Raw genomic sequence first — 25,160 nt, 5'->3', positions numbered from 1 at the left:
ATATAAAGCACATCTTTTTTTGTATATTGTTTATTGGAGTGCGATTTGCCAACATATACCATAACACCCAGTCTCATCTCGTCAAGGGCCCCCCTCAGTGCCCGTCACCCAGTCACCCCCACATCCCATCCACCTCCCCATCCACTACCTCTTGTTCATTTCCCAGAGTTGGGAGTATCTCAACTTCTGTCACCCTCTCTGATATTTTCCGCTCATTTTCTTTCCATTCCCCTATAATCCCTTTCACTATTTTTTTTATATTCCCCAAATGAATAAGACCATATAATGTTTGTCCTTCTCCGATTGACTAATTTCACTCAGCATAATACCCTCCAGGTCCATCCACGTAGAAACAATTGGTGGGTAATCTTTGTTTCTGATGACTGAGTAATATGCCATTGTATACATAGACTATAGCTTCTTTATCCATTCATCTTTCGATAGACACTGAGGCTCCTTCCACTGTTTGGCTGTTGTGGACTTTGCTGCTGTGAACATTGAGGTACAAGTGTCCCTTCATTTCAATAAATCTGTGTCTTTGGGGTAAATGCACTGTAGTGCAATGACTGGGTCCTATTATTTTTCAGGAAATTCCATTCTGTTTTCTGGAGTGGCTCAACAAGACTTAATTCCCACCAATAGTTGAAGAGGGTTCCACTTTATTGATATCCTCCCTTACATTTATTGTTTCTGACCTTGTTACTTTATCCATTCTGAGTTGTATAAGTGGGATCTTAGTGTGGTTTTCATTTGTATTTCCCTGATGACAAGTCATGTGGATCAGTTTTCTCATCTGCCTGTTGGCCATGTGTAGGACTTCTTTGGAGAAGTGGCTGTGCATTCTCTCCATTTCTTGACTGGATTGATTGTTTTGTTGGGTGCTGACTTTGTTAAGGAAATATCTCGTCCTATTCTGTGGGTTGCCTTTCATTTTGTCGCCTGTTGCATTGTTGTACAGATTCTATGTTGATGAAGTCCTAATAGTTTATTTTTCCCTTTGTTTCCTGTGCCTTTTGAGAGGTGCCTTGCTAGCAGTCACTGCAGCTGAGGAAAAAAGTTGCTTCCTGAATTTGCCACTAGGATTTGGATGAATAACTTTCTCAGATTTCAGTATTTCATCCATTTTGGCATGTTTGTGTTTGGGATACCCGAATGGTCCACTTTCATTCTTATGCAATGTTTTTCAGATCCATTTATTGATGAGACTTTCTTTCATTAGATATTTTTTTCTTGCTTCTTGAGGAGTAGTTGCCCATAGAGTTGAGAGTCCATTTCTGAGTTCTCTGCTCTGTTCCATTGATCTATGTGTTGTTTTTGGTCACTACGAGGCTATCTTGATGATAAAGACTTTATAATAGAGCTTGTCCACAAACATTGTGATGCCCTCCAGCTGTAGTTTTGTTTCTGTTTTTTTCCCCCAAATTATTTCTACCTGTTTGGCAACTTAGGAAAGAAATTGAAGAAGACACAAAGAGATGAAAAACATTCCATGCTTACAGATTAGAACTATGAATATTGTCAGGATAACTGTGTTGCTCAGAGTTTGAGTGTCTGCAATTGGCTCAGGTTGTGATCCTGGGGTCCTGGGATGGTGTCCTGTATGGAGCTTTTGGGAGGGTGCCTGCTTCTCCCTCTGCCTATGTCTTTGCCTCTGTCTCTGTGACTCTCCTGAATAAATAAATTAATCTTTAAAACAAAAACAAAAATAAATACTGTGAAAATCTCTATGCTGCCCAGAACCTTCTACATATTCAAAGCAATCCTTGTGAAAGCATCCTGGACATTTTTCACAGAGTATGAACATATAATCCTAAGATTTTTATGGCACACACAGAGATATTAGGGACACATTGATGCTCTGGCATGGCCCTGCTCTATTTGTTGTGAGAAGTATCAGGTAACCTCCCTCATCCAGTGAAGGTTGCATTTCTCACTGGAACTAGGACTAATCTGTTACAAACCATAGGTATCTGTCAAAAAGTCACAGTGGACACAGAGAAGGAGAACAATGATACAAGAGAGTCAGAGATACTCAGACGCTTTGGAACGTCAGGTTAAAGGATGTACTTTTATAATGTTTCCTGAAGATGAGGATGTGATGACTCAGAAAGTGTAAAGGATTTTCATAGTATTCCAGTGGGGTTTGTGTCTCACCATCATCTGACAGTGTTGTGTTGTACTGATGGCTGTTAGGTGTGTCCCTTGTCACTGGATGAACATTTGGTGCCCTGTGTCCTCATTTCAAACCCACCTGCATCTGTGAGTCTCCTTCTGGACATGACATCAGTTCCTTTTAAGATTTGCTCATAGAAACCCTCAAGGGACCTACATGACTTATTTAGCCTTTATTATTTTATTTAAATGCAATCATTTTTGTCATGGAATTTGGAACAACCAGGTAACATGACCTAGTTATGTCAATATCTAACAGCTCTACCATCTTATTCCATAGTCTACTTGTGAACTTACATGACAGTGAACTTATTTCAGGGAAGGTAAGTCCACTCAAGGTCAGCAAGCCTGGGGGAGAGCTCTGAATGCCCAGAAGCAGGGCGTTGGTTGGCTTTCAAGGTTTTCTTTTTCTTTTAAATTAATTTTTATTGGTGTTCAATTTACCAACACACAGAAAAACACCCAGTGCTCATCCCGTCAAGTGTCCGCCTCAGTGCCCGTCACCCATTCCCCTCCACCCCCAGCCCTCCTCCCCTTCCACCACCCCTAGTTCGTTTCCCAGAGTTAGGAGTCTTTATGTTCTGTCTCCCTTCCTGATATTTCCCAACATTTCTTTTCCCTTCCTTTATATTCCCTTTCACTATTATTTATATTCCCCAAATGAATGACAACATACACTGTTTGTCCTCCGATTGACTTATTTCACTGAGCATAATACCCTCCAGTTCCATTCACGTTGAAGCAAATAGTGGGTATTTGTCGTTTCTAATGGCTGAGTAATATTCCATTGTATACATAAACCACATCTTCTTTATCCATTCATCTTTTGATGGACACCGAGGCTCCTTCCACAGTTTGGCTATTGTGGCCATTGCTGCTAGAAACATCGGGGTGAGGGTGTCTCGGCGTTTCATTGCATCTGAATCTTTGGGGTAAATCCCCAGCAGTGAAATTGCTGGGTCATAGGGCAGGTCTATTTTTAACTCTTTGAGGAACCTCCACACACTTGTCCAGAGTGGCTGCACCAGTTCACATTCCCACCAACAGTGTAAGAGGGTTCCCTTTTCTCCGCATCCTCTCCAGAATTTGTCATTTCCTGCCTTGTTAATTTTCCCCATTCTCACTGGTGTGAGGTGGTATCTCATTGTGGTTTTGATTTGTATTTCCCTGATGGCAAGTGATGCAGAGCATTTTCTCATGTGCTTGTTGGCCATGTCCATGTCTTCCTCTGTGAGATTTCTCTTCATGTCTTTTGCCCATTTCATGATTGGATTGTTTGTTTCTTTGGTGTTGAGTTTAATAAGTTCTTTATAGATTTTGGAAACTAGCCCTTTATCTGATATGTCATTTGCAAATATCTTCTCCCATTCTGTAGGTTGTCTTTTAGTTTTGTTGACTGTATCCTTTGCTGTGCAAAAGCTTCTTATCTTGATGAAGTCCCAATAGTTCATTTTTGCTTTTGTTTCTTTTGCCTTTGTGGATGTATCTTGCAAGAAGTTACTGTGGCCGAGTTCAAAAAGGGTGTTGCCTGTGTTCTCTTCTAGGATTTTGATGGAATCTTGTCTCACATTTAGATCTCTCATCCATTTTGAGTTTATCTTTGTGGATGGTGAAAGAGAGTGGTCCAGTTTCATTCTTCTGCATGTGGATGTCCAATTTTCCCAACATCATTATTGAAGAGACTGTCTTTCTTCCAATGGATAGTCTTTCCTCATTTATCGAATATTAGTTGACCATAAAGTTCAAGGTCCACTTCTGGGTTCTCTATTCTGTTCCATTGATCTATGTGTCTGTTTTTGTGCCAGTACCACACTGTCTTGATGACCAAAGCTTTGTAGTACAACCTGAAATCTGGCATTGTGATGCCCCCAGCTATGGTTTTCTTTTTTAAAATTCCCCTGGCTATTCGGGGTCTTTTCTGATTCCACAGAAATCGTAAAATAATTTGTTCTAACTCTCTGAAGAAAGTCCATGGTATTTTGATAGGGATTGCATTAAACGTGTAAATTGCCCGGGGTAACATTGACATTTTCACAATATTAATTCTGCCAATCCATGAGCATGGAATATCTTTCCATCTCTTTGTGTCTTCCTCAATTTCTTTCAGAAGTGTTCTATAGTTTTTAGGGTATAGATCCTTTACCTCTTTGGTTAGGTTTATTCCTAGGTATCTTACGCTTTTGGGTGCAATTGTAAATGGGATTGACTCCTTAATTTCTCTTTCTTCAGTCTCATTGTTAGTGTATAGAAATGCCATTGATTTCTGGGCATTGATTTTGTATCCTGCCACGCTACCAAATTGCTGTATTAGTTCTAGCAATCTTGGGGTGGAGGCTTTTGGGTTTTCTATGTAGAGTATCATGTCATCGGTGAAGAGGGAGAGTTTGACTTCTTCTTTGCCAATTTGGATGCCTTTAATGTCTTTTTGTTGCCTGATTGCTGAGGCAAGGACTTCCAGTACTATGTTGAATAACAGTGGTGAGAGTGGACATCCCTGTCTTGTTCCTGATCTTAGGGGAAAGGCTCCCAGTGCTTCCCCATTGAGAATGATATTTGCTGTGGGCTTTTTGTAGATGGCTTTTAAGATGTCGAGGAAAGTTCCCTCTATCCCAACACTCTGAAGGGTTTTGATCAGGAATGGATGCTGTATTTCGTAAAATGCTTTCTCTGCATCTAATGAGAGGATCATATGGTTCTTGGTTTTTCTCTTGCTGATATGATGAATCACATTGATGGTTTTACGAGTGTTGAACCAGCATTGTGTCCCAGGGATAAATCCTACTTGGTCATGGTGAATAATTTTCTTTCTTTTTTTTTTAAATTTTTTATTTATTTATGATGGTCACAGAGAGAGAGAGAGAGAGGCAGAGACACAGGCGGAGGGAGAAGCAGGCTCCATGCACCGGGAGCCTGATGTGGGATTCGATCCCGGGTCTCCAGGATCGCGCCCTGGGCCAAAGGCAGGCGCCAAACCGCTGCGCCACCCAGGGATCCCTTAATGTGTTGTTGGATCCTATTGGCTAGTATCTTGTTGAGAATTTTTGCATCCATGTTCATCAGGGATATTGGTCTGTCGTTCTCCTTTTTGGTGGGGTCTTTGTCTGGTTTCGGAATTAAGGTGATGCTGGCCTCATGGAACGAATTTGGAAGTACTCCATCTCTTTCTATCTTTCCAAACAGCTTTAGTAGAATAGGTATGATGTCTTCTTTAAACGTTTGATAGAATTCCCCTGGGAAGCCATCTGGCCCTGGACTCTTGTGTCTTGGGAGGTTTTTGATGACTGCTTCAATTTCCTCCCTGGTTATTGGCCTGTTCAGGTTTTCTATTTCTTCCTGCTCCAGTTTTGGCAGTTTGTGGCTTTCCAGGAATGCGTCCATTTCTTCTAGATTTCCTAATTTATTGGTGTACAGCTGTTCATAATATGTTTTTAAAATCGTTTGGATTTCCTTGGTGTTGGTAGTGATCTCTCCTTTCTCATTCATGATTTTATTAATTTGAGTCTTCTCTCTCTTCTTTTTAATAAGGTTGGCAAATGGTTTATCTATCTTATTAATTCTTTCAAAGAACCAACTCCTGGTTCTGTTGATCTGTTCCACAGTTCTTTTGGTCTCGATATCATTGAGTTCTGCTCGAATTTTAATTAACTGTCTTCTTCTGCTGGGGGTGGGGTCTACTTGTTGCTTTGTCTCTAGTTCCTTTATGTGTAAGGTGAGCTTTTGAATTTGAGTTCTTTCCAGTTTTTGAATGGATGCTTGTATTGCGATGTATTTCCCCCTCAGGACTGCTTTTGCTGCATCCCAAAGATTTTGAATGGTTGTATCTTCATTCTCATTAGTTTCCATGAATCTTTCTAATTCTTCCTTAATTTCCTGATTGAACTTTTCCTCTTTTCGCAGGATGGTCCTTAACCTCCACGTGATTGAGGTCCTTCCAAACTTCTTGTTGTGGTTAAGTTCTAGTTTCAAGGCATTATGGTCGGAGAATATACAGGGGACTATCCCGATCTTTTGGTATCGGTTCAGACCCGATTTGTGACCCAGTATGTGGTCTATTCTGGAGAAAGTTCCATGTGCACTTGAGAAGAATGTGTATTCAGTTGAGTTTGGATGTAAAGTTCTGTAGATATCTGTGAAATCCATCTGGTCCAGTGTATCATTTAAAGCTCTCGTTTCTTTGGAGATGTTGTGCTTAGAAGACCTATCGAGGGTAGAAAGAGCTAGATTGAAGTCACCAAGTATAAGTGTATTATTATCAAAGTATTTCTTGAGTTTGGTTATTAATTGGTTTAAATATTTGGCAGCTCCCATATTCGGGGCATATATATTGAGGAATGTTAAGTCCTCTTGTTGGTTAGATCCTTTGAGTATGAGATAGTGTCCCTCTGCATCTCTCACTATAGTCTTCGGGGTAAATTTTAATTTATCTGATATAAGGATGGCTACCCCTGCTTTCTTTTGAGGACCATTTGAATGGTAAATTGTTCTCCAACCTTTTATTTTCAGGTTGTAGGTGCCCTTCTGTCTAAAATGAGTCTCTGGTAGACAGCAAATAGATGGGTCCTGCTTTTTTATCCAGTCTGAAACCCTGCGCCTTTTGATGGGGTCATTAAGCCCGTTCACGTTCAGAGTTACTATTGACAGATATGAGTTTAGTGTCACCATGATATTTATTCAGTCCTTGTTTTTGTGGATTGTTCCACTGAACTTCTTCTTAAAGGGGAATTTTAAGATTCCCCCTTAAAATTTCTTGCAGAGCTGGTTTGGAGGTCACATATTCTTTCAGTTCCTGCCTGTCTTGGAAGCTCTTTATCTCTCCTTCCATTTTGAATGAGAGCCTTGCTGGATAAAGTATTCTTCGTTGCATGTTCTTCTCATTTAGGACCCTGAATACATCCTACCAGCCCTTTCTGGCCTGCCAGGTCTCTGTGGAGAGGTCTGCTGTTACCCTAATATTCCTCCCCTTTAAAGTCAGGGACTTTTTTCTCTTGCTGCTTTAAGGATCTTCTTATTTTTGGAATTTGCAAGCTTCACTATTAAATGTCAAGGTGTTGAACTGTTTTTGTTGATTTTAGGGGGGGATCTCTCTATTTCCTGGATCTGAATGCCTGTTTCCCTTCCCAAATTAGGAAAGTTTTCAGCTAGGATTTGTTCAAATACATATTCTGGCCCTCTGTCCCTTTCAGCGCCCTCGGGAACGCCAATTAAACGTAGGTTTTTCTTCCTCAGGCTGTCATTTATCTCCCTTAATCTAGTCTCATGGTCTTTTAATTGCCTGTCTCTTTTTTCCTCAGTTTCTCTCTTTGCCATCAACTTGTCTTCTATGTCACTCACTCGTTCTTCCACCTCGTTAAGCCTCGTCATTAGGACTTCTAGCTTGGATTGCATCTCATTTAATTGATTTTTAATTTCTGCCTGATTGGATCTAAATTCTGAAGTCTCTTGAGTCCTTTATGGTTCTTTCTAGAGCCAGCAGTAGCTGTGTAATATTGCTTCTGAATTGGCTTTCTGAGATTGAATTGTAATCCATATTTTGTAACTCTGTGGGAGAGAGGGCTGTTTCTGATTCTTTTTTTTGAGGTGAGGTTTTCCTTCTAGTCATTTTGCTCAGTGCAGAGTGGCCAAAAACATGTTGTATTGGGTAAAGGAGAAAAAGAGAGAGAAGGAAAGAAAAGACAAAAAGAAAAAAGAGAAAGAAGAAAAAAGGGGGGAAAAAGAAGAAAAAGAGAAAGAAAAAGAGAAAGAAAAAGAAAAAAAGGAGAAAAAAAGGGGGTGTGGAATGGGGGAAGCAATCAGAAATCAAGTAGAAAAAAAAAACACAAAACAAAACGAAAACGAAAACAAAAACAAAACACGGGGGAGTATCTTCTGATTCTGTATAGTTTAAGTCCCTTGACTTCCCGTAGAACTGGTCCGTCTCGCTGGTCTTCTGGGGGAGGGGCCTGCTGTGCTGATTCTCAGGTGTTAGCACTTGGGGGAGCTGCTCTGCCCCTGCCTCGTGCAGGGCTCAGTGGGGTTTGTTCACCCCGTGAGGCCCCGGGAGGAAGCCACAGTGGCGGGGGCAGCTCTGTGAACCTGGATTTGGCCCCCGCAGTAACTCCGGGGCTCTCCGTCTGCAGGGCCTGGGGGCTCCGGGGCGGGGCGCTGATCTGCTCAGCTCTGGGCAGGAGCGTCCTTGCTGTCCTGGGCCCTCCTCGTCTCTGCCTATCCCGGGGGGAGGCTGGATCCTGGGCTGTGTCCCGGCGCCCTGTGCTCCAGGGCCTGTGCTGTTGGATTCGCGCTCCCGGCGGTGCAGCCCCCTCCTCGGAGCCGCTGCCCGAGGCCCTCCGAGCTGCTCCCGGAGCCGCGCAGCCCCCTCCGCGCGGAGCTTCTTCATCCGCCCGAGTCGCCGCCGCTGAGCTGCTCCTGGAGCCGCGCAGCCCCCTCCGCGGAGCCGCCACCGAGCCCCTCAGAGTCCCGCCGTGCGTGCTGCAGCCCTTAGGGAGCTCCGCGCACTCTCCTGCGAGCATCTCAGGTGCCTGTTAGTGTCCCCGGGAGCCCGAGGGCATCCCCGCCCTCCTGAGTCTGGCTCTAACTCCCTGCAGGCGCCTTTCTGCCCGGGAAGGTTGGTGCAGCTCCTGCTTCTCCGGGAGGGGGCTCTCCTGTCCTGGGGACACTCGCTCTGGCCTCAGCCCGGCTCCTCGCGGGGCCCCTCCCCCTCGGATGCCTTTTGTTTCTTTATTTCTTTTTCCCCCCGTCTTCCTACCTTGATAGAAGCGCGAACTCTTCTCACTGTAGCCTTCCAGCTGGTCTGTCTTTATTTATTTATTTATTTATTTTTGGTCTGTCTTTAAATCTCAGGCTGAATTTGTAGATTTTCAGGATGATTTGAAGGTTTTCTAGGTAATTTGTTGGGGACAGGTGATTTGGGGACCCTACTCTTCCGCCATCTTGCCCCTAGATCGGTTTTCAAGGTTTCATCAACATTTATACAAATAGCAGCTGTCCCAAGACAGGAACACTCAGAAAATAGATATGAGAGGATGGATCATGGGATGGAGCACACAGTTCCTCTTGCAGTGTGCAGCCCTCTACCTGAGCTAGGCTTACATGCATGTCTAAATGCACAGTGCAGTTGGAAATGGATTGTTATGATTTGCTGTTGGTGCTGTTTCCTCTGTAGATGCTCACACTCCACCTTGTTGACTGTTTTGGGGTTTTGTGACTCTCTTCCTGGCTGTATTGGAGAGCCGTTATGAACATGGTCTCCTACCTCTAGCCTGAGATTGAATGTTCGCACCCCCGGGTCTTCAGGGAGCCCTCATAAGGGCCATCAGGCCCTTTCTGTCCTCAGTTTACATCTGAATTCCTTGTTCACCATACCTGTCTCTGAGCTGGTTTATCTCAGGCACATGGATGGGTCTCTAAACGTCAATATGAAAGGCTCCTGTAATGTGGACCTGGGCTGGTCCTCTGAGAGGCTGTCATGAGAGAGGGTCTACTTTCTGCCTGCTTGTCTCAGAATAGAGGTCAAAGGACCACACAGCATTCAGTTTATGGAAACAAAGCACAACACCTGCGCTCAGAGCCAATGTTAACACATGTTCGGTTTCCTGTCCTTAACCATCCATCACATTGTGCCACTTTTTCTTATTTATTTATTTATTTATTTATTTATTTATTTATTTATTTATGTATTATAGTCACAGAGAGAGAGAGAGAGGCAGAGACACAGGCAGAGGGAGAAGCAGGCTCCATGCACTGGGAGCCCGATGTGGGATTCAATCCCGGGTCTCCAGGATCGCGCCCTGGGCCAAAGGCAGGCGCCAAACCGCTGCGCCACCCAGGGATCCCCTTTTTTTAAAATTTTTTAAAAATTTTATTCATGATAGTCACACACACAGAGAGAGAGAGAGGTGGAGACACAGGCAGAGGGAGAAGCAGGCTCCATGCACCGGGAGCCCAACGTGGGATTCGATCCCAGATCTCCAGGATCGCACTCTGGGCCAAAGGCAGGCGCCAAACCGCTGCACCACCCAGGGATCCCTGTGCCACTTTTTCTTCTTGGCACTCAGGGGATCCTTAAATCCAGGAAATTTTCCCATTTTTCTCTTTGAGCACCATCATGCCAAGTTTGTCCCCCGCAGGAATAGAATTCTACAAGTTTATATGTTCCTCTCTTGTCCTTGAAATCCTTGACAGTAGTACTGCAAGCAACCTCCCTCCTGCTGTCATCCCCATGGTTGTATCTCCCTAGTGTCAACACCACATAGCTCCAAAACTCAAATACCTGCTCAGTATTCTATTAGGAGTCTTGTTGTTGTTGTTTTTTCAACTCTGATCTATATCATGGATGTTCAAAATGATTCAATAACTATCAAGCTGTTCCAGGGATTTGAAAAGCCATGGGTCCCACTACCCTTCTGACATGTTAACTTCTTCCTCCCATATTTTCTTATACTGAAGACGGTGTGGTGAACTCTTTCTGATTTATATGCTGAAAGTGAACCTTGAACTCTGGTGTTTTGTCTCAGAATATCGTAAACTTATTTTCGCCCCTACTCTGATTCCGGATCCTATGGACTCATTTGTGTTTGTAAAGGCCTATTGAGTATTGTACAAATATTATATTATGTTTCAGTAAGTACTTACAGACAAATGTGGTCTATACACATAAGGTCATCCAACAAGTGACATAGGGAGCAATGCAAATCCTAGCAGTGAGACTGGGGCTTCAAAGAGGGCACAAATGCTCAAAGGACTATAACTGCAGGAATATTTTTGGCAGGACTCCATGTCTCTGTGCAGTGGACACAGGTGCCATTTGAGCGGTGAGCTCTTCTTGCGGTCTTCCTGATGGATATGATCCATTCAAAGATGGAAAGGAGGGTTCCCGGGTAGATCAGTGGTTTAGTGCCGCCTTCAGCCCATGGCCTGAGCCTGGAGATCAGGGATCAAGTCCCACATCAGTTTCCCTGCATGGAGCCTGCTTATCCCTCTGCCTATGTCTCTGAATCTCTCTCTCTCTCTCTCTCTCTCTCTCTCTTTCTCTCTGTGTGTGTCTCTCATGAATAAATAAAATATTAAAAAAAAACAAAGATTGAATTCACTACATTTGGAGGCAGAAGTCCTGTATGCAGCCTGCAGGGTCAGGGGAACTGATCTAAGAGAACCAAAATTATGGTTGATCAGAGGCACAAATTGAAATTGAATTGAAACTGAAATCTCCTGCCACATTTGCTATCAAAAATACCTGATAAATCTTGGATACTAGTCCTTGATCTGATACGTCATTTGCAAATATCTTCTCTCATTCTGTAGGTTGTCTTTTAGTTTGGTTGATTCATTCTTTTGCTTTGCAGAAGCTTCTTATCTTGATGAAGTCCGAATACTTCATTTTTGCTTTTGTTTCTCTTGCCTTCATGGATGTATCTTGCAAGAATTTACTGTGGCCAAGTTCAAAAAGGGTTTTGCCTGTGTTCTCCTCTAGGATTTTGATGGAATCTTGTCTCACATTTAGATCTTTCATCCATTTTGAGTTTATCTTTGTGTATGGTGCAAGAGAATGGTCTTGTTTCGTTCTTCTGCATGTGGATGTCCAATTTTCCCAGCACCATTTATTGAAGAGACTGTCTTTCTTCCAGTGGATAGTCTTTCCTGCTTTGTTGAATATTACTTGACATAAAGTTGAGGGTCCACTTCTGGATTCTCTATTTTGTTCCATTGATCTATGTGTCTGTTTTTGTGCCAGGACCACACTGTCTCGATGACCATAGCTTTGTAGTACTACACCTGAAATCTGGCATGTGATGTGATGCCCCCAGCTATGGATTTCTTTTTTAAAATTCCCCTGGATATTCTGGGTCTTTTCTGATTACACACAAATCTTAAGATAATTTGTTCCAACTCTCTGAAGAATGTACATGGTATTTTGACAGGGATTGCATTAAATGTGAAAATTGCCCTGGGTAACATTGACATTTTCACAGTATTAATTCTTCCATTCCATGAGCATGGACTACTTTTCCATTTCTTTGTGTCTTCCTCAATTTCTTCCAGAACTGTTCTGTAGTTTTGAGTGTATAGATCCTTTACCTCTTTGGTTAAGTTTATTCCTAGGTATCTTATGCGTTTTGTTGCAATCGTAAATGGGATTAACTCCTTAATTTCTCTTTCTTCAGTCTCATTGTTAGTGTATAGAAATGCCACTGACTTGTGGGCATTGATTTTGTATCCTGCCACACTGTCAAATTACTGTCGACATGAATGGAACTGGAGACTATTATGCTGAGTGAAATAAGTCAATTGGAGAAGGACCAACATTACATGGTATTATTCATTTGGGGAATGTAAAAAATAGTGAAAGGGAATAAGGGGAAAGGAGAGAAGTGAATGGGAAATATCACAAAGGGAGACAGAACATGAGAGACTCCTAACTCTGGGAAATTAACAAGGGGTGCTGGAAAGGGAGGTGGGTGGGTGTGGGAGTTACTGGGCACCAAGCACTGATGGGGGCACTTCATGGAATGAGCACTGGGTGTTATGATATATGTTGGCAAATTGAACTCCAATAAATAATTTAAATTTTTTTTAAAAACCCAGATAAATCCAAAGAAGAGGTTCATGGTAGATATTTTTCTTCTCTTAGATGGAATATAGTATTTGAATGTAAAAGGAATTCATGAAAAACTTAGAGTGGAAAGGCAGTACTACACTGTTAGTTTAGGAATGATTAGAAAAATAGAAATATAGGCTATACAATGGAAAATGTTCATTCTGACACCAGTTTATTATATCCCAAACTCTGCTTGAATGAGCTCATTCTGCGTCAGGTAAGCTCATCAAAGCGATTACAGAAGGTCACAGAGTTAACTGCAGTGGAAAGCAGTGACTGTGTTGTTAGAGACTTACAAATAGAACTGCACTACCTGAAACCCTCTAAAATTCAGCTAAATTCTAAATTTTGCAAAATCATGCGATCCCCAATACATGTGGGGTCCACTATTCTAAGGAATCCTGACATTCTGTCATTCAGGTGTTTCAGAGGGCAGTAAGTCCTGTGGAGAGGAGCACAGGCCAAGAATCTGGAGTTAGACTCACCTGAAAATGTGCACAAGGATACCTTAGAAACCCTCTACAATTTAACGGCTAGGTTCACATCACTCTATGGGGAAACATGACACCCACAAACCAAGAGTTATATGCAAATACAATTACAAAGTACCACGTGGACACAATTCTGAAGTCTGAAATATTACCTAATAAAAAAACATAGTTTTTCAAAGAAGTAAATATGAACACACAAAGGCAGTCATATCTTCTCTGGTCACAACAACTTGAGAGAAATGATCCCAAGCTGAGTATATCCTGAGAGGACATGTATATAGGGGCCACCTTCTATTTAATAAAACATCCGAGACCTAACCTTGCATCTGGTAGAGGAGCCCCAGCCCCAGGAACAATAGGTGACCCACTCAGCGATCAGGATAAAACACAACTCACCATTGAGTCTGTGCTCAGCTGCGTTTTCCTTGACACTATTTTAAAATATATTTTTATATATTTTCTATTTGAGTCAATTTGCCAACATAAAGCATATCCCCCAGTGCTCATCACGTCTAAAGAAGAATGGGCATTTTAAAGAACTGACAGAAAATCTACCATAATATATATGTTAAATCTTTTTTAAAATGTCTGTATGATTTTGATATTTTCATCTAATTTTGTTAGAAAGAGAGAAATTATTCCTCAAAAGTTCATAAACTTTGGGATATGGGGTAATGTGATTGAATATGTTTGTTTTAAACTTTTTATCACCAACTGGGAGCAGATATTAATTAACCAAAACCATCATGACTCCACTGTGGTAACATGTGGGTTAAAATTGAGATCACAGCTGCCTTTCCTAATTCAACCATACCAGCACCTCACTTTCAGCCTGTCCAGACACCCATCATCCCATGACATCCCTGTTTGGGGACCTCCTGCACTAATGAAAAAGGCCTGTTAATATAGGGTGCTGCTGGATACTCAGAAAGCATGAACAAGTGTCTACTGGCATTCATCTGAAGCTACTATTCCACTACAGGGAATAGTTCAGAGCTCGACGATTCATGTTTACAATGTGCTGTTCCTCTGACTTTCACCACCTGACATCAAAAATGGATGTCTGTTTCTAATTCAATATTTTTAATGTAATATCTAGTTTTTTATACTATAAATCGCTCAACTTCCCCTGGAACTTTCCTACAACCCAGCAATTGCACTACTGGGATTTACTACAAAGGTACAGATGCAGGGAAAGACCACGACACTTACACTCCAAGGTTTATAGCTGAAATGTCCACAATAGCCCAACTGTGGAAGGAGCCTCAGTGTCCATCAAAAGATGAATGGATAAAGAATGTATGATCTATGTATACAATTGAATATTAGTCAGCCATTAGAAATTAAGAGCACCGACCATTTGCTTCAATGTAGATGGAACTGGAGGGTATTATGCTGAGTGAAGTAAGTCAGTCACAGAAGAACAAACATATGGTATCATTCATTCAAGGAATATAAAAAGTAGTGAAAGGGAGTAAAGGGGAAAGGAGAGAAAATGAGTGGGATATAACAGAGAGGTCGACAGAACATGAGAGACTCCTAACTCTGGGAAATGAACTCTGGGAAAGTAGTCTGGGAAGAGGTAGTGGTAAGGGAGTTCAGCGGGGTTGGGGTGACAAGGTGATGGGCACTGTGGGGTCACTTGACGGGATGAGCACTGGGTGTTATACTTTATGTTGGCAAAGCGATCTCCAATAAAAAGTAATTAAGAAATAAAATGAAAAAAAAAGAAACTTCAGATAATGAGGAATAATCCTAACCAAAGAGGAAAGGACCTATAGTCTAAAAATTCTAAAATACGTATGAAAGATATTAAAGAAGACAGAAATATATGGAAAACAGTCTATTCTCATGGATTGGAAAAAATAAATATTCATATAATGTCTATGCCACCAACAGCAATCTGTGCATTCAATATGAACCCTATCAAAACACCACCAACATTTTTCTAGGGAATGGAACAAGCCTAAAATTTGTAAGTAAACAGAAAATATTCTGACTAGGCCAAAGAATGTTGAAAGAAAAAACAAATCAGGGCAGCCCGGGTGGCTCAGCGTTTCAGCCCTGCCTTTTTGTCCAGGGCATGATCTTGGAGACCTGGGAACGAGTCCCATATCACGCTCCCTGCATGGTGACTGCTGCTCCCTCTGCCTGTGTCTCTGCCATTATCCCGGTCTCTCTGTGTCTCTCATAAGTACATAAATAAAATATTAAAGAAAAACAAAGCAGCTACCAGTAGCTTTATAACAGTGCTTCTGAATTGGCTTTCTGACACTGAATTGTAATCCAAATTTTGTAACTCTGTGGGAGAGAGGACTGTTACTGATTCTTTCTTTTGTTTTGTTTTGTTTTTTTTTCTTTTTTTTTAATTAATTTTTATTGGTGTTCAATTTACCAACATACAGAAAAACACCCAGTGCTCATCCCATCAAGTGTCCACCTCAAATGAGGTTTTCCTTCTAGTCATTTTGCTCAGTGCAGAGTGACCAAAAACAAGTTTTATTGGGAAAAGGAGAAAGACAGAGAAGAGAAAGAAGGAAAGAAAAAGAAAAAAAGAAAAAAGAAAAAAAGGAAAAAAGAGGAGAAAAAAAGAAAAAATGGGGGGGCGGGGAAGCAAACAGAAATAAAAACAAAACAAAACAAAACAAAAAAACAAGGGGGAGTATCCTCTGATGCTGTATACTTTCCCCTGTCCGTCTAGCTGGTCTTCTGGGGGAGGGGCCTGTTGTGCCGATTTTCAGATGTTAGCACTTGGGGAGCAGCTCAACCCCCTGCCTGGTGGAGGGCTCAGTGAGTGATGTTTAAGCTGTTTATCGGGTGAGGCCACTGTGAGGCTCAGTGGGGGTTGTTTACCCTGTGAGGCCCCAGGAGGAACAACCACAGTGGTAGTGGCCAGCTCTGGAGCCCTGGATTCAGCTCCCACATTAACTACATAGCTCTCCGTCTGCAGGGGTTTGGATGCTCCGTGGGCGGGGCCACTGATCTGCACAGCTCTGGGCAGGAGTGTCCTTGCTGTCCTGGGCCCTCCTGTCTTATGCCTGTCCTGGGGGGGAGGCCTGATCTTGGGCTGTGTCCCCGGCACCCTGTGCTCCCTGGCCTGCATTGTTGGATTCATGCTCCAGGCCACGGAGGCCCCTCCGTGCTGAGCATCTTCCTCTGCCTCTGCCGCCTCAGAGCTGCTCCTGGGGCCACGCTGCCCCCTTCGCGGATCCTCTGCCCAAACCCTCCGAGCTGCTCCCGGGCCCCGCCGCGCGCACTGCAGCCCTTTAGGGAGCTTGGCCTCGGGGGTGTGGCGCTCTCCCTGGGGCACAGGGGCTCTGTTAGTGACCCCGGGAGCCTGAGGGCACCCCCGCCCTCCTGGAATCCTGCTCTAACTCCCAGCGAGGGCCTCCGCCCGGGAAGATTGGTGAAGCTCCTGCTTCTCTGGGATGGGGCTTTGCTGTCCTGGGGACACTCACCCTGGCCTTAGCAGGCTCCCTGTGGGGCCCCTCCCCTTTGGATGTCTTTTGTTTCCTTATTTCTTTTTCCCCCCATCTTCCTACCTTGATAGAAGCGTGAACTCTTCTCACTGTATCATTCCAGCTGTTCTCTCTTTAAATCTCAGGCCGAATTCGTAGATTTTCAAGATGATTTGAAGGTTACCTAGGTAATTTGGTAGGGAGAGGTGACTTGGGGACCCTACTCTTCCCCCATCTTGCCCCGCCTCCTCAAACTCTCCTTCTTTGCAGAGGACATGATATTTGTATATAAACTCCAACAGATATCACCTAAAATTTCCAGAAAAGACATAGCAACTTAGGGACATGACAGGAGACAAAACTAAGGCATAGAAGGCAGTTGCATTTGTACACACTAGCAATGATACTGATAACAGAGAAATTAGGGTATTAACTCATTTACAATGGCTCCAACCATAAGATACCTAGGAATAGTTCTAACCAATAGGTAAAGGATCTGTATTTTGAATCTAGAAAACTCTTACTAAAGAAATTAATGAAGATACAAAGAGATGGAGAAAACTTCTATACTCAAGAATCAAAAGAATAAACATTGTGAAAATGTCTATGCTACCCAGGGCATCTAGATATTGAATGCAATTCCTATCAAAATACCAGAAGCTTTCTTCCTAGCGATGGACCAAATAATCCTAAGATATCTATAAAATCAGAAAAGAGCTCCAATAGCCATAGTAATGTTAAGAAAGAAAACCAAAGCTGGGGTATCAGAATTCCTGATTTCAAGGTGTACTGCAAAACTGTGATCACTAAGACGGTGTGGTACTGGCCAAAACACAGACACACAGTTCAATACATCAGAATAGGGAACCCAGAAATGGACCCTCAAACATATGATCTATAATATGGGATAAAATAGGAAAGAATGTCCTCTGGGAAAATAAAGCATTCTCAAAAATAATTGGCATGGGAAGAATTGAAAAGACCCTGTACAAGAATTAAAATAGACCATTATCTTATACTAGACTAAAAGATAAAGTCAAAATGGTTAAAGATCTAACTATGAGATAACAATCCATCAAAATCTCAGGAGAGTGAGAAAACAACGTTTTGGAACTTAGCCACAACAATTTCTTGCAAGGCATATGTATAACAACAAGGGAATCAAAAGCAAAAATGCATTTTGGGAGCTCCATCAAAACAAAAAAGTTCTGCAGAGCAACGGAAACTCAACAAAACTAAAACACAGCATACAGAACGGTAGATGATATTAGTAAATGACAAATCAAAGAGCTTTTAACCAACATCTATAAAGAACTTATCAAACCAAACACCCAAGAAACAAAGAAGCCAGTCAAGAAAGGGGGAGAATATATGAACAGAAATATCTTCCAATAAGACCTACATATGGCAAACAAGTCCATAAAAAAAATGCTCCACATCACTTGCTATCAGGGAAAAGTACACCCAAACACATTCAGTTGCAACTTCACACCACAGAGAATAGCAAAAATTAATAAGAAATAAAACAACAAATGTTGGAGAGGATATGGAAAAGGGGGAGCACTCTTGTACTTTTGGTGGGAATAAGAACTGGTACAGACACTCTGGAAAAATGTGTGGAGGTTCCTCAAAGAGTTAAAAATAGTTCTGCCCTACGACCCAGCAATTGCACTCCTGGGGATTTACCCCAAAGATACAGATGCAGTGAAATGCCGGGACACCTGCACCCCAATGTTTATAGCAGCAATGTTCACAATAGCCAAACTGTGGAAAGAGCTTCGGTGTCCATTGAAAGAAGAATGGATAAAGATGTGGTCTATGTATACAATGGAATATTACTCAGCCATTAGAAATGACAAGTACTCACTATTTGCTTCGACCTGCAGGGACCTGCAGGGTATTGTGCTGAGTGAAATAAGTTAATCAGAAAAAAACAAACTTTACATGGTCTCATTCATTTGGGGAATATAAAAATTAATGAAAGGGAATAAAGGGAAAGGAGAGCAAGTGAATGAAAATATCCGTGGAGACAGAACATGAGAGACACCTAATCATGGAAAATTAACAAGGGTTAGTGGAATGGAAAGTGGGCGGGGGTTGGGGTGACTGGGTGATGGGCACTGAGGGGGCACTTGATGGGATGAGCACTGGGTGTTACTATATGCTGACATATTGAACTTAAATAAAATATTGAATAAATAAATGAAAAGTAAATTATTAAAGAGAGAAAATTACGAGCAATAACATGCCAACAAATTCAGCAATCTGGAAGAAATGGATGCCTTCCTATAAATGTAAGAACAACCAAATCTGAAACAGGAATGAATCGAAAAACTCTACTGACCCAAAACCAAGAAATGAAAATCAAACATATTTAAATTTTTCTAACAATCAAAAGTCCTGGGACCGATAGGAATGCATCAAGCATTTAAAAAGAATGAATACCTATCCTGAAAATGTTCCAAAAATAGAAATTAAAGGAAAATTCTAAGTTCACTTTCTGAGGGTATCATTTCCTTGACCTCAAACGCAGACAAAGATCCAACTTAAAAAGATAAGTACAGATTAATATCCTTGATGGATATAGATGCGAAATTCTCACCAAGATCCTAAGAAACAGGATCCAACAGTACATTAATAGGATAATTCACCATGACAAAATGGGTTTAATTTTTGGTCTGAAAGGATGATTCAACATCTGCACATCAAACAATGGGATTTGAGTCATTAATGAAAGAAAAGGTAAGGACCATTTTGTCCTCTCAACTGATGCCCAAAAACTTTTGGCAAAAGAGATTATACTTTCTTGATTTCAACATGTTGTTGTGTAGAGATAGGGAGACATCCTCTACATAATAAAAGCCATCTACAGAAGACACGTGGAGAAGGTCATCCTCAAAGGGAAAACTCTCAAGTTTTCCCCTAAGATCAGGAACAGGACAGGGATGTCCACCATCACCACTGTTCTTCACCATAGTGCTAGAAGTCCTAGCCTCAACAATCAGAAAACAAAGAGAAGGAAAAGTCCTCCAACTCAGCAAAGAAAAAGTCAAACTTTCACTCTTCACACTCAAGTTACTTTAAGTTCAAATCCCAAAATTGCTTTGAAAAAATTGCTAGAACTGATACCGGAATTCAGTGAAATCTGAATTGTATTGTAAAATCAATACAAGGAAGTCACTGGATTTTCTCTATAGTGCAAATGAAACAGAAAAAGAGAAAATCAAGGAGTTGATGCAATTTATAATTGCACCAGAAATCATCATATAATGAGGAAAAATCTTAACCAAAAAGGGATGGATGTACAGTCTAAACATTGCAGAACACTTATGGAAGACAGTAAGGAAAACACAAATAGATTGAAAATATTTCTTTCCATAGATTAGAAGAATAAAGATTGATAAAATATCTATGCTACCAAGAGCAAGTAACACATTCAAAGCAGGTGTTTAAAAATATCACCAGCATTTTTCACAGAGCTTGAGCAAACATTCTGAAAACTTTCAGGGAACCACAATGACCTCAACTAGCCAAAGCAATCCTGAAAAAGTAGGGCAAAGCTGGAGACATCCTGATAAATTGAAGGTCAAAAATTCTTGAAAAATTAGGAAAGAATATCCAATGGAAAAAAGAAAATCTCTTCAGCAAATGGATTTGAGAACACCAGAGACCCACATGCAGAAGAATGAAAGGGGAACCTTTTCTGACATCATTCACAACAATGGACTCAAAGTTAATGAAAGATCTAAATGTGAGTCAATAAACCATCAGAATCCTCAGGAGAACACAGGCAGCACCTTTTCTACCTCAGCTGCAGCCACTTCTAGACGAGTCCCCAGAGGCAAGGGAAAGAAAAGGAAAATGAACTATGGGGACTTCATCAAGGAAAGAGCATTTTCACAGCAAAGGAATCACTCAGTGTAATTAAAAGGCGATCTACAGAATAGGAGAATATACTTGGGAATGTCTTATTAGATTAAAGGATTGAATTCAAATCTAAATGAACTTATCAATCTCAACACACACCAAAGATATTGGATAACTGAGGCAAATTACAAAATTACTAGTATTTTCAATAAACTGAAACTGTTTCATGAAGAAATAAAAAATGAACAAAACAGAACATATAAGGAGACTGACACCATTATCAAAAATTCTCCCTGCAACCACGCGGGTGGCTCAGGGTTTTAGCGCCACCTTCAGCCCTGGGCCTGATCCTGGAGACCTGGAATCGAGTCCCATATCAGTCTCCCCCCATGGAGCTTGCTTCTCCCTCTGCCTGTGTCTCTGCCTCTCTTTCTCTCTGTATCTCTCATGAATAAATACATAAAATCTTAAAAAAATATTTTGCCTCAAAGGAGACCATGAAACTTAAAAAAACCTGAAAGGCCAAAATCAGATGGCTATATCTATAAATATTTAAAGTATTTTAAGAATTAAAGCCAAAACATTTCAACGTCTTCCAAAACCTAAGGAGAATGGAACATGACCAAATTGATTTAAGGAGGCCAGGAGGACTCTGACAGCAAACTCATGCCATACCCCACAGGAAGGTTCTCATGGAGAATATCTCAGATGCACATAAATGCAAATATCCTGGCATCCTGAATACAAAAGCACATGGACAGGTAGTACAGGATGACTTGAGGGAATCATGCCTGGGATGCAAGGATGTTTCAACATGCCCATATTATAAATAGGGCCCCTGTATTAACAGAGTGAAGGATCGGATGTACATTATTCTTTCCTATGATGCCTAAACCTGCTTGACAATGTCTAACACGCTTTATCTTCAAAACATCTTAAGAGTCGAGGCACAAGAGTTTACCTCCATGAATTAGTCACATTTTATGAAAAACTCACAACCAACACTGCATTCAAAAGTGAAAACCTGAAGCCCTTTGGTCAAGTCAGGATCCACACAGGGGTTAATTCCCACAATGAGTATTCAACATGTTATACTGAAGGAGAATAAACTGTGCCACCCCATATGTCAGCTGGTTCCCTGGATTATTTTCTTTTTCAAGAGTAAAGAAAACAATTTATTGATCACAATAAATATGTTTTATTTCTCCAGCCTACAGTGCAAATATCTAAATTTAAATTTTAATGTTTTTATAATAAATTTATTCTTTATTGGTGTTCAATTTATTTTATTTTTTTAAATTAATTTTTTATTGGTGTTCAATTTACCAACATACAGAATAACACCCAGTGCTCATCCCGTCAAGTGTCCCCCTCAGTGCCTGTCACCCATTCAGCCACAACCCCCGCCCTCCTCCCCTTCCACTACACCTAGTTCATTTCCCAGAGTTAGTAGTCTTTATGTTCTGTCCCCGTTCTGATATTTCCCACACATTTCTTCTCCCTTCCCTTATATTCCCTTTCACTATTATTTGTATTCCCCAAATGAATGAGAACATACAATGTTTGTCCTTCTCCGATTGACTTACTTCACTCAGCATAATACCCTCCAGTTCCATCCACGTTGACGCAAATGGTGGGTATTTGTCGTTTCTAATGGCTGAGTAATATTTCATTGTATACATAAACCACATCTTCTTTTTGTATAAAGTCTTTATTTTTTAAAATTTTTATTTATTTATGATAGGCAAACAGTGAGAGAGAGAGAGAGGGAGAGAGAGGCAGAGACATAGGCAGAGGGAGAAGCAGGCTCCATGCACCGGGAGCCTGACGTGGGAATCGATCCCGGGTCTCCAGGATCGTGCCCCGGGCCAAAGGCAGGCGCTAAACCACTGCACCACCCAGGGATCCCAACCACATCTTCTTTATCCATCATCTTTTGATGGACACCGAGGCTCCTTCCACAGTTTGGCTATTGTGGACATTGCTGCTATAAATATCGGGGTGCAGGTGTCCCGGCGTTTCATTGCATCTGAATCTTTATGGTAAATCCCCAACAGTGCAATTGCTGGGTCATAGGGCAAGTCTATTTTTAACTCTTTGAGGAACCTCCACACAGTTTTCCAGAGTGGCTGCACCATTTCACATTCCCACCAACAGTGTAAGAGGGTTCCCTTTTCTCCGCATCCTCTCCAACATTTGTGGCTTCCTGCCTTGTTAATTTTCCCCATTCTCACTGGTGTGAGGTGGTATCTCATTGTGGTTTTGATTTGTATTTCCCTGATGGCAAGTGATGCAGAGCATTTTCTCATGTGCATGTTGGCCATGTCTATGTCTTCCTTGTGAGATTTCTCTTCATGTCTTTTGCATTCCCTAGATTACTGTGAATAAAATCACGAGAATCATCCAGTGGACAGAGAGGCTGAACCTCCTATGTCACCTTGATAGATGGAAATAAATCTCCCACGGGAATATTCCCTTCTCTGTACTGGGAGGGGTAAACCATCCTCAGCACCAGAACCATCTGTAGAGCCTGGAAGGCTGTGAAAACAACCCTTGTCAGTTCCTCAATAATTCACTGACCCAAACCCAGTATCCTGGTATTATATCTCCACAAACCCAAGGTCCTGTTGGGCAAGAAGCAGAAGGGCTGCCTACTTTGTTCATTGTCTGCGTGTTGTGTTCTAGGCAGTTCAGGCACATGCAAAATGAAATATATCTCCACTGAGGTCTGTCATATGTCTACAGAGTAATTAGTCCAAACAACCCAGAAGAAGATAAGGAAACCAGTACTATCACAATGACTGAAATTCCAATCTAGGAAACTTAAAAAACAAAGAATAATAGATACTTAAATCAATAGATTCAGAAAAAATATTTGTATCCATATGACATGATCTGTTGCAGGATCAAACTCCATAAGCCCCCAAACAAAAACCTTAGTTAATGAACAGTTTTTTGAATCTATAGGAAACAAAATCAACATATAATGTAAACCTAGTTTTCCACACAGGAACAACCAATAATTTATATTTTAAAGATTTTATTTAATTATTCATGAAATACACAGGCAGAGAGAGAAACAGGCTCCATGCTGGGACCCCGATGTGGGACTGGATCTCTGGACTCCAGGATCACTCCCAGAGGAGAAGGCAGACCTCAACTGCTGAGCCACCCCAGCATCCTTAACAATTAAGAATTTAAAATGTTTAATTTATTAAAAACTGAATACATTGAAACAGGTGTGAGCAATATAATATGTAAAATTAACTATTCTGAAGGAAGCAAAATACTGTCCACAACAATTACCTAAATTGATGAGAGATTTTTAAAAGTCATAAGAAATGCAAAGGTAATTTTTCATATATTTGAACACTTCATAATGTCAGAAGACATTACACACAGGGGCTGACAGATATAAAGCAATCCTTGTTAATAACTTGTAAAGAATCAAATCCAGATCTGGTGCTGATTATATATTCAAAGGACATGCAAAGAGAACCCTCCCTCCACTGATTAAACCAGCCCAGCCCCGACCCTGCAGCTGCGAGAGGAGCTCCAGCCCCAGAATCCCCAGGTGACCCTATTCAGGGATCAGGACAGAACTCAGACAAATCACCATGGAGTCTGTGCTCATCTGGGTATTCCTTGTCACTATTTTAAAAGGTAATTCATGGTGAACAACAGACCTTGAGAATGTGAGTGGAGATGAGTGAGAGAAACGGGGGGTGTGGGGCAGTTTCCTGAGCAGAATGTCTTGTGTCTGTAGGTGTCCAGGGTAAGGTGCAGCTGGTGGAGTCTGGGGGAGACCTGGTGAAGCCTGGGGGGTCCCTGAGACTCTCCTGTGTGGCCTTCAGTAGCTATGAAATGACCTGGGTCCGCCAGGTTCCAGGGAAGGGGCTGCAGTGGGTCGCAAATATTAACAGTGGTGGAAGTAGCACAAGTTACGCAGACGCTGTGAAGGGCCGATTCACCATCTCCAGAGACAACGCCAAGAACACGCTGTATCTGCAGATGAACAGCCTCAGAGCCGAGGACACGGCTGTGTATTACTGTGCGAGTGACACAGTGAGGGGATCTCAGTGTGAGCCAGACACAAACTTCCCTGTAGAAGGGGATCGGGACTGCCAGGGGGTGCACACTCCTCACCACTTCTGTCTTGAAGGCCCAGGAGCAGATGCAGATGAAGGTTCTGGGCAGGTTTCCTGTCAGGGTCTGGTGCTTCCTCCTCATGGAGCAGGTTCCCTAGGGTGTCTCTCTAGTCCCATGATTCAGGGAGCTCAATGTGAGACTCGAACCTGAGACTTTGGGACGACCTGAGCTAAAGGCAGATGCTCAACCACTGAGCCATCCAGGCGTCCTGAGTGTCTGTTGTTTAAATCCACCCAGTTCTTGTACAATGTTACAGCAGCCAGAACAGGGTGCGACCCTAGTGACACATGAATCCAAGTAATGGTGCTCTGGCATTTCCACAAGTCATGTCTCTGATGACCCTGAGGAATTTGAGTGGTACCATCTCCTTCCAGCGTTGTGTTATACTGACTGCTGGGAGGTGTGTGCCTCACCACTGGGAACAGTGTTGGT

The 25,160-nt window shown here is 41.9% G+C and overlaps 1 gene segment (V, D, J or C); it reads left to right on the top strand.

Moving 5' to 3' along the window:
• The first annotated feature begins 24,196 nt into the window (after window positions 1–24,196).
• On the top strand, window positions 24,197–24,878 carry LOC112912490 (immunoglobulin heavy variable 3-74-like). The segment is given in 2 exon segments: window positions 24,197–24,242; window positions 24,346–24,878. Coding segments are annotated over 2 exon segments (579 nt in total).
• Window positions 24,879–25,160: the final 282 nt, after the last annotated feature.

The sequence above is a fragment of the Vulpes vulpes genome, chromosome 6 (assembly GCF_048418805.1).
Source record: "Vulpes vulpes isolate BD-2025 chromosome 6, VulVul3, whole genome shotgun sequence".
NCBI classification, from domain to species: domain Eukaryota; kingdom Metazoa; phylum Chordata; class Mammalia; order Carnivora; family Canidae; genus Vulpes; species Vulpes vulpes.
This window is presented reverse-complemented; position numbering and strand designations above follow the sequence as displayed.